Source organism: Drosophila subpulchrella, unplaced genomic scaffold, assembly GCF_014743375.2.
Source record: "Drosophila subpulchrella strain 33 F10 #4 breed RU33 unplaced genomic scaffold, RU_Dsub_v1.1 Primary Assembly Seq137, whole genome shotgun sequence".
In the NCBI taxonomy this organism is placed as follows: domain Eukaryota; kingdom Metazoa; phylum Arthropoda; class Insecta; order Diptera; family Drosophilidae; genus Drosophila; species Drosophila subpulchrella.
In genome coordinates this window covers 1-10,000 of record NW_023665479.1, presented here as the reverse complement: position 1 = coordinate 10,000, position 10,000 = coordinate 1, and the positions used below count along the sequence as shown (strand labels likewise).

Genomic DNA, 10,000 nt, shown 5'->3' with positions numbered 1-10,000 from the left:
CAGTTGTATTTTTGTTGCTTTCTCCTTTAGTAAATGATCTTGATGCATAGGCTACTGGTAACTGTGTGTTATTGTAATCTTGAGTAAGAACAGCTCCACACGCTTGTTTGCTTGCATCTGTTGTTATACAAAATTCTTTATTAAGATCTGGGTATTGTAGAAGTGTAGGTTTCATCAATTGAATTTTAAGGTATTCGAATGCGTTTTGACATTCACCTGTCCATTCGAATTTAACATTCTTTTTACATAATCTAGTTATATGTCGTGAGTAATCGGAAACATTTTTAATAAAACGTCTGTAGTAATTGCAAAATGCAACGAATCTTCTAGCGCTGTCTGCGTCCGTTGGGACTGGGTATTTTTTTATTACATCGTATTTTTTATTATCTGGCAAAATACCTTTGTCAGTACACTTGTGTCCAAGGAAGGTCACTTCGTGTCTGAAAAATGTGCACTTTTCTGGGTGCAATTTAAGGTTGTGCTTCCTACATAAGTCAAAAACGTTTGTAAGATTTTTAATCATATGTTTTTCTGAACAACCGATGACAATTAGGTCATCCATATACAAGAATGCCTGTGAAGGTTCGATACCTGAAAATGCAATTGTCATCATTCTTTGGAAAGAATTTGGCGCTATTTTTAAACCATAAGGTAATCGCGTGAAGCGATAGGAGCCCTTGCTCGTGGAGAAAGATGTTATATTTCTAGACGTTTCTTCGAGTTCTATTTGATGAAATCCTGACATTAGATCTAAACATGAAAAGAATTTAGCTCTACCTAATTGGTCAAGAATATCGTCTATTCTTGGTAGTGGAAATTTATCTGATAACATTTTTTTGTTAATTTGGCGGTAATCAATTACTAAACGCCATCTTTTAATGTCACAATTTGGTAATGATTTTTTCGGGACGATTAGTAATGGACTGTTGTATTCAGAAACTGAAGGTTCTACTATTTTGTCTTTAATTAATTTGTCTACTTGTTTTTCTACTTCGTCTTTTTGACTGTGGGGAATTCTATAATTCTTTATGTATACAGGTTCATCATCTTTCATTCTTATTTTTTGTTTGTAGAAATTATTAGTTGATATTGATTCGGATTCTTTTCCGAATATATCTATGTATTTTGTGCATAATTCGTTAAGAATTTCCTTGAACTGAGGTGGAAAATTTTTGTTCAATTTCTCTATAATTTCTTCTTTGCTTACATTTTTATTATATTTAACTATGTCGTAATCATCTAATGGTTCAACTTTCAGTGTATTTAATTGAATGATTGCAGTTTTATTAGTGGTATTCAAAATTCGGACAAAAGTGTTTTGAGAATCTCCAATGGAATTTCCAATGAATACTCCATTTTGGATTTCTTGGTTTGGTATTAATATATACCTGGTTGCTGAATTTATAGCAATTTTTCGGACTACTTCGGATCTTGCTGGTAGAATTGTCAAATTATTTTCTAGTGTATGATTTATTGGAATATGTATCGGATTATAGAGGTTATCTGGTCTCAGTATGAGCCAATCGTTTTCTGGTTTTAAATCTATTTGACAATTGTATTTTTTCATAAAATCTACGCCTATGATTCCATCACATGGAATAGGAAAATTTGATGTTACTAAATGAAAAGTATGTGGTATAGCAAAGTTGCTTGAAATAAGTTCTATTGATACTAAACCTTTTGAGTTGGTTGTTCCTTCACCAACACCTGATATTTGGGTAATATTTGTATAATCAACATTGTTAAACGAGTCCGAAGTTTCTTTTATTAAGGATATGTCTGCACCTGTATCAACTAGTAATGTATATAATTTATTTGTGTATTCATTTTTGAGAGAAACGAAAAGATTGAAATTAAGATTGATAGTATGAACCGTATTCTTTACTGGGTTTTTTATCTTAAGGGTCTTTATTGGTTTTCCGACGTGGTTTGTACTTGTCGGACATTATTATTATTTTGTCTGTTGGTGTTCGTATTTGCATTGTTGGTGTTTCCACCACGGTTGTGTCCTCTGTAATAACCACGACCTCTATAATTGTTGTTGGTCTGATTATTATAGTTTCGGTTATAACTGCTATTTTGGTTATAGCCATTATTATGGTAATATCCGTTATGCTGATAATTACCTCGGTTATTGCCCCTACCGCGGTAATTATTTCTGAAGTTGTTAACGCGATAGTTGTTTCCTCTTTGTGTGTAGAGTATTGAATTTGCATTGCCTGTCATTTCAGTACTACATTGTATATACTTAGTGACGGCTTCATTCATAGTTGTGAAGTTGCCTGCCTCTAAAATTGTTTTTAGGCGGTCATGCTCACAATTTTTAACCATTGTGGTAATGGCTTCTTTTGTGCTGAATTTGTCAGCGTGTTCGGCTGGTAGGCCTTCGTCAATGTACGAAGCTTCAAGGAGCTTTCGTAAGTTGTCTATTTCTGAAGTAAATTTCTCGGCTGTTTTGCCTTTCTGGCTTGTTTTCGCCATTTTCGCTTTGACTACGTCGGATGTTTCGCCGACTATAGTGTCTTGCAATTTCTTTATTATTGAATTTATTGATGTTTCGTTCTGTACTTTGTATAGTGTAGATCCTGTTATTTTTGATTTAATGACTTCTACAGCTAAATCTTCGAATGTGCCTTTAGTCAAGTTAACCAACTTCAAGGCTGTTATGAATCTTTGAAGATGTATCTTTTGCCCGTTAAATTCCGGGATGGCATTCGAGATATCTTTTATATATGCCCTTTGGGCTGCTGGATCTGCCATTATGTTTTCTTTTGTGTCTGGCACGCTTACATCTGATTCTATATCTTCTTCTTCTTCTGCTTCTGTTACTGTTATAACTGCAGGAATTGTTAGATCGTGTAGATCTTTTTCTTTTATTTCGATTCCTTCGCTCGAATCGGAATCTTCATTTTCTGTTAGGTCTATGTCTTGTTCTATCGTCAAGGGTGTATTTAAAATTGTCGGTATCGATATATTTAAATTATACCTATCTTTGACAGTTATTAGATTTGTACGTAATTTGATCAATAATTTAGATAATATTGACCAATTCGTTTTATTTATCGCTGCCCTGTTTTCATGTACTAAAGTTCTTCCAGTATTGAAAGAATCTACAAGAATTTTTGCATGTTTATTAATAGTGTCTTTATGTATTGGCCTATTTTGGCTTATACATTTGTAAGACTTGTCAAATGTGTCCTTTAATTCTCGTATTTGGGTAGATAATTGCTCCCATTCCATACTAAGGACTTATTATTTTTTTTTTTTTGTGTATTAGTTGCGCATAATTTTTAGCACAATTATATGTCCTAGCACTGGGTGTATGTCTACTTCCGAAAATACTTTACAGTTTCTTACTGTAGACAGTACTATTACTTTTTGCGTACCGCTGCAATGAATAAGCGGGGAAAAAGCTAGGTCGTACCTATTCATATACTCTTCCTCAAAATCTGATATTGATAAAGGCTCTGTTCTGTTTCTAAGTATGGCTAATACCCTATTCTCAAAAGTTGGTTGATTGGCTTGAATAATTCTTATGCAATTTGTGGTATTCTTATTGTTTGTTAATATATTTTATTTTTATTTTATTTTAAAATTTTAATTTTCTTATTTTGGTATTTCGTTGCATACATTTACAAATTAGGATTTTAATTTTTGTTTTTAAACATATTTTTATAATAATTCTTTGTGCTCTATTAATTTAAATCTTATCCAGATCGTTGGCCTGGCTTCTATTTATAGCTCTTTTTGATACACACTTATTGTGGTATACATATGCTTTATACAAAATGTATGCACTCATTATAAAAACAATAATTGATAATAATATGTTTGTTAAATCGCTATCAATAGTTTTTGATTCGTTTTATTAATTACGTTGGCAGTGGAGTCCACTGTTTTAGTATCAATTAAACCCATTTTGGGTATTATTTCTGTAACGCATTCAAAATCTGTCTTGGATATTGCGTTACTTTTCATAAAGAAAAATGTTCATTCATATTTATATATTCTATTTTTATATCTTTTAATTTTTCTTATGACACGTATATTCACAAGCTGTATTTTCGAAAGGCCCTTTACAATCTGCAGGGCACTTTGGTTTTCTAGCCTCTTTCATGTCATTTTTATTTTTGTAGGCATCTAATTCCCTATACGTGTTCTCTAATTCTTTCTTAGTTTCTACATTTTCATCCCAGGATACTGGGGTAGATTTTTCAGCATATAGCTGCCTATTTAACTCTTTAATTTTTAAATTCAGGAAGTTCTTCTGACCTCCTCTCCTTTTTCTCTTATTATTTTTTTTTGACTTAGGCATTTATATATGTGTTATTTAATTAATTTAAAAATTTTTTTTTGATAGATATGTATGAAATTTTACATGTATCCCTACCTAGGTAAAAAAAAATTAAGACCCGCAGCTAGAAACTGCCTGGTCTGTACAATTGTTGTTAAATATAATGTTTTGCATCGCAGATGCATATAAAAATAATAAAAAAAATTTTAGATGTGCGCTCTTGGAAGCGCTGTCGGTTCACTTCTCCAGGGTCCGGCTTGGAGCGCCGAACGGGGCCGGTGCTGGCTGCACAGGCTTCTCCTTCTCCAGTGTAAGTTCGGTGGTGTAGGTCTTCGTTTATACTTGTGTGTTTTCCAACGTAGGCGTAGGAGGATTTGCCATTCCTCCCACACTTCTTATCCTTCTTGTAGTCCTTGACCTATGGTTTTAGGTGGCGCCGGTGCTGGTCCTCGCACAAGCGGTAATTTAGTTTTTATTTTGCGTTGATTGGCCTATGGTTTTAGGCGGTGCCGGTGCTGGTCCTCGCACAGATGGTGATTTAGTTTTTATTTTGCGTTGATTGGCCTATGGTTTTAGGCGGTGCCGGTGCTGGTCCTCGCACAGGTGGTGATTTAGTTTTGTATTCGGTCTCCTTGGATAGAATATCTCATATCTGTCATACTAGGACACAATAGACACACGTTGTTTCACGTAAACATTTTCGCTCGTACTCTCTTTCACACAAGTGGATGTAGCGGCAATCGTTTTTTTTTTGAATTTTTGCTTGTTTTGTTTTGTGTTATTATTATTTTTTTTGGGTCCATTAGTCCTGTCACGGTCGCCATGTTGTATTAGCCATTATATTTTCATTAAAAGAATTGTCATTTGTTACGATTGCCATGAACAGATCTTTATTTAGCAATGGTCAAAATATGAATAATTTACAGCTAGCTATTTGCGGCTGCGCTGCCTGCAAACATTGGCAGCGGCCGTCATATATATTGAAGTATATGCTCTCAATTGTATTTGTGCTGGTAGCACTGAGAGCGCGAGAGGAGTTGTACATGCATGCTTTGTATGTGTCTGCACTCAGGCCATGGGAATATGCTGACACTAGCACTTCCCATAAGTTGGGCTCTGAGGCGCATTCATATTTCGGCTGGCCGCAAAAGTTTAGCGACCGGCACTTTTGTATTTGTTTAAGTACACTGTAACACAATGTTGGTGTCGGTACAGTGGGTACTCGCTACAATGATACTGAGTTAGTTCGATTCTGGAGTTTCAACTGAAATAAACCGCGGTCGTACCCCCGCCTACTTTTTTGCAAAATTAACTTTGTGCGTACATTTCTTTCCGACTAAGGGGCAATACGCGTTCGAGTGGTTTCTCCCCTACAGCTTCCGCAGCACCAGCAGCAAACGCACCAGCAGCAAGCCACCGAAGCCCAGCGAAGCAGCCCGCCGACGCCGCCAGTTTTTACCGCCGTCGCCTCCCACGCCATTCCACCAGCGCCGCCACGGTGCCCCGCTACCCCCCGGCGTACATTTTGGTCCTTCGATCCGGATAAGATAAGTAAGGCTTTTCGTCTTATTAATTGCCGGTCTGCAGTCAGCTACTCGAAAATATAATTAGTTTGACTTTCTGTACGATTTGTCCAAAATCCTAGTCCGATTAAATCCGACAACGGCAATTAATAAATTACTTCGCCATTTTTTGTCTTCGATTTTCCTTTTGCTACGTGCGGCCATATTGCCAATTTTTTTCGACTCCTTTTTTTAATTGCATTTGGCCGCTCATCCAAAATCGAGAAAAAATTCCAAGCTTAGAAAAAATATTGTGCAAATATAAGCCAAGCATACAGTGAGAATTATTTAATTTCTAGTGTTCTGCCAATTCAGGCCCCCAAAACTGTTCAAGATTTTTCTCACTGTATATCCGCAGCCGCTAAAATACTTGCACATATTTTTTCGTTTTTCCAAATACAGTCCACACACAATAAATCGAAAACTTCCACTACAACACATACCCCGCCGGCAATAATTATTTAATAAATTTAAAACCGGCGAAAATTACATACATACAAATATCTACATACATACAAATATCTACAACCATACAAATATCTACATACATATAAATATCTACATACAGGGGTGGTCAAAAGTATTTTCACAAAAAAAAAGTTAAATATACTCAAAATTTGAACTTACATCTTGTTAACTTTGGCATCAATGGAAAGGTAATTTAAATGCCGTTTGAATGATGCAATACATTTCCTTACCCATTCAGTACTTATTGAAAAGGACGAATTTGTGTGAAAATGTCCTTTTTGAACTTTTTTCCTCGACTTGAAAACTTATATTTTTTGATGCAAAAAGTTTCTTCAAACAAAAATAATAGTAACTGCAAAAAAAATGTTTCAAAAATCATTTTGCTTATATTTTTTATGGTTTTTTGAAAATGCTTAGAAACATGCATTTGAGCCATATTTTTCTCTTTTTCATACAAATTTTTTCCGACTTGTCACCTTCAAAAAATCATAAAAAATATAAGCAAAATGATTTTTTTTTTTCTCACCGTTCCTAATCCGTATCATTGGGTTTAATTCCGCAAAGTAACCAAGTCGGTACTTGCTTCCAATTTCTATTTCTCCGATCCACTACTTTTTTTGTCGACACCTCGTTCCACTGTTCCAAAAGTGGGCCAGGTTTCCTATTTATCCGACATAAACAAAGGCAAGCAGATTCTGACCCAAAAAAAAAAAAAAGGTCATTTCCTTTAAATGTCCGTTGGAAGTGATAACAACAAGTTGTCTATTCCACCTGCCGTAGTCCCAGGCATATCCGTAGATCCGCCCACACCCGAACTAACCGCCAAGACCTCGTCGCCCCGAAAATGGCCACCCGTGCAAACGTCAAAATGGCACTAACACCTTCCCAAATCGCTCTAAGCAAATTTACTGAGGTCTCACATCGGCTGAGTGAGTTTGAATCCAGAGCAAACACTCCTTCGCCGATCCCTCCTACTCTGTCCATGCTGAACATCCGCCGCGAAGAAATACGCGCGTTATAGGACCGCATGAAGGCAGAATACGATGAATGCACCGGGTGCATAGCAGCAGCCGGAGACAGTGCAGCTGATAGTTTGCCAGTTCTCAAGGCTAAATACGGCTACTGCTATTCCGTTTACGAGAGATGTGGGGCTCAGATCGCGGATATGATAGCCCAGGCTCCCCAAGTTCAAGCTGTTCCTACCCAGAATTATATTTCCTCTGGATGTCGGCTGCCTCCGTGCGATACCGAGGTTTTCACCGGAGATTATCTGCGGTGGCCGACCTTTAGGGATCTGTTTACGGCCATTTATATAAACAATCCAAGGCTGACGCCAGTCGAAAAATTGTTTCACCTAAATGCCAAAACAAGCGGCGATGCACACACGATAGTGTCGAACTCCCCCCTCACTAACGACGGCTTTCGCTCAGCTTGGGCTAACCTAACTGAGCGTTTCGAAAACAAGCGGTTGTTAGTAAATAGCCAATTAAAAATACTTTTCAATGTGCAGTCCGTTAATCAGGAATCTGGGTCAGCTATCCGTGAGCTTCAACGTACCATCCAGGGTTGCCTTACGGCTTTAGAAATGTCCGGAATGGAAACCGAAAATTGGGATTGTCTCCTAGTATACATGTGCTCCTCCAAACTTCCTAAGCTCACGCTATCCTTGTGGGCACAGTCCCTGCACAATAAGGCAGAGACTCCGACGTGGCAGGAACTGAACGCCTTCCTTACGGAGCGTCACCGGACCTTAGAAGCCATAGACGACGTACGGCCGTCAGGCTCGAGTCAATCTCTGCCAAAAACATCCGCCCCCACTGCAGCGCCTCGAAGAATAAATTCTTACGAGACAAGGGTAGCACCCAAGCCAAAAGGATGTGACCTTTGTAAGAAGGAAAACCATCCTGTCCGCACATGTGAACGGTTCCTCCAGATGACGGTCGACGAGCGGTCGGCATATATAAAGAGGAAGCAGCTGTGTCTGAACTGCTTCGCACGAGGGCATCAGCTGCGTGATTGTAAAAACACTCATAGCTGCTTTACGTGCCGCGGCCGCCATCGCACCTTACTACACAGAGGCAACTCCTCCCAATCGCCTTCGAATCTCGCCCCAAGACCCAGATCAAGACCAAGTACACCAGTTGCCACCGCTTCCCGGTCAACGGACTCTACAGTCCAAAATTACTTCGCGACGGGGTATAGATCCGTCTTGCTGGGCACCGCCATAATTGACATATGTCACCTGGGGTCGAATTTTAAAGCTCGTGCCTTGATAGATTCAGGATCAGAGGCAACCTTTATTTCTGAGCGGCTGTTCAAACTAATTAAGTTGCCTCACCAGGTAATCCGAGCCCAAGTATCAGGCTTAAACCAGACAGTATCCGCTGAATCCAAAAAGCTCTGTCAGTTTACCATCCGTTCTCCGACCAGGCCTGGCTTGCAAATAAACACGACGGCCTATGTTCTTCCTCAATTAGCTGGAAACCTTCCATCTTGTCCGATTCCGCAACAGTTTCTACGGGATCTTCCCGAACTGTCACTAGCGGATCCAAAGTTCTACGAGAGTGCACAGATAGATATTCTGGTCGGGGCCGACATACTGCCATCCATTCTCCTGTAACGGCGCCTGTAGCGACTGGCGAACCTAGGTTCAGCCTGAAAGCATACTACATAGGTCCCGCTTAAACCAAAGCTTGACCTAGTGTGGCCACCTGTGTCGGCTATTCGATATTTCGATAGTTTTGAACAGCTGAGCCAGGGTGGTATTGGAAAGTTCTAGTTTTGACACCTGTCGGTCGTCATATGATATATATTTCCGCCAAGAGCCTCGCTGGTATCCAGCCGATTCCGGTCAAGTTCTTCTTATTTTAACCAGCAAGAGAAACGGACGTGCGAACAGCTCAAAAAAATTCAATTTTTTTAATTAAAAGGCTAAAAGCCCGAAATATATATTTTTTGAGTGGCATCCAGTATTTTCGAGTGGCATCCAGCATTCTAAGCAGTGCTTAGCAATCGGTGTGGCTGCCAGCTATAAAAGCTAGCCAGCGAAAAAAGATTTAAAGTAAGTGCAAGTGCATTTGTCTAGAAATTGGTGTGTTTAACCTCCCACGAAATTTCACTGCAGGTATTTCTAAAATTTCGAGTGGAAACCCCAGTCAGTGCTGCCACAAGTTGCCGTCAAAGGCGCATCTTATTGATTCGGCCAATTTGCTGGAGGATTTACCGCCTCACAAAGGCCAAAATCAATATCGCGGGGCACAATCGTCAGGTATGGTTTTTTGAGACCCGTATGTTGCCATATCTGGAATTAATTTAATTGAACAATCGTCAGGTTGGCCCGCGAGGAATGATTTGGAGAAATTAGTGCCCTGAAGTAAACCCTTTTTATCGCCCAGGCATATCGTAACCGGAGTGCAGTTTTTTAGAGCGGACCAGATGGAAATTTAATTCGACTACATAACCTTTACCGATGCTTATCATGCCGCGCATCCGTACACCAGCAGAGTTTTAAGGGGGTGCGCGTACCCGTCTGGGAGATTCCCGAGTGGAATATCGCTGCCGCAGATTTAGGGACTTAAAGCAGTTTACGTGTAACAGCGCCGCATGTGTGAACGGCCTTAACCTAGCATGGCACACTAGCCAACCGTGTTTAACCTCAATCGAGATAAAAACTCTG

At 39.0% G+C, this 10,000-nt stretch overlaps 1 protein-coding gene across 2 annotated transcripts in view; it reads left to right on the top strand.

Annotated features, from left to right (window-relative positions):
- The window catches only part of LOC119558776 (synaptosomal-associated protein 25-like), a 191,986-nt gene extending 182,283 nt beyond the window's left edge, over positions 1-9,703 (top strand). The window contains exons 5-6 of one of the 2 annotated variants that reach the window (XM_037872065.1): positions 9,449-9,592; positions 9,656-9,703. In XM_037872065.1, the coding sequence (XP_037727993.1) occupies positions 9,449-9,592; positions 9,656-9,688 (177 nt within the window). In that variant the 3' untranslated portion in view covers positions 9,689-9,703. Of the gene's footprint in view, positions 1-9,448 lie in introns of both variants that reach the window. The other variant, XM_037872064.1, reaches the window with a different exon arrangement.
- The last annotated feature ends 297 nt before the right edge of the window (positions 9,704-10,000 follow it).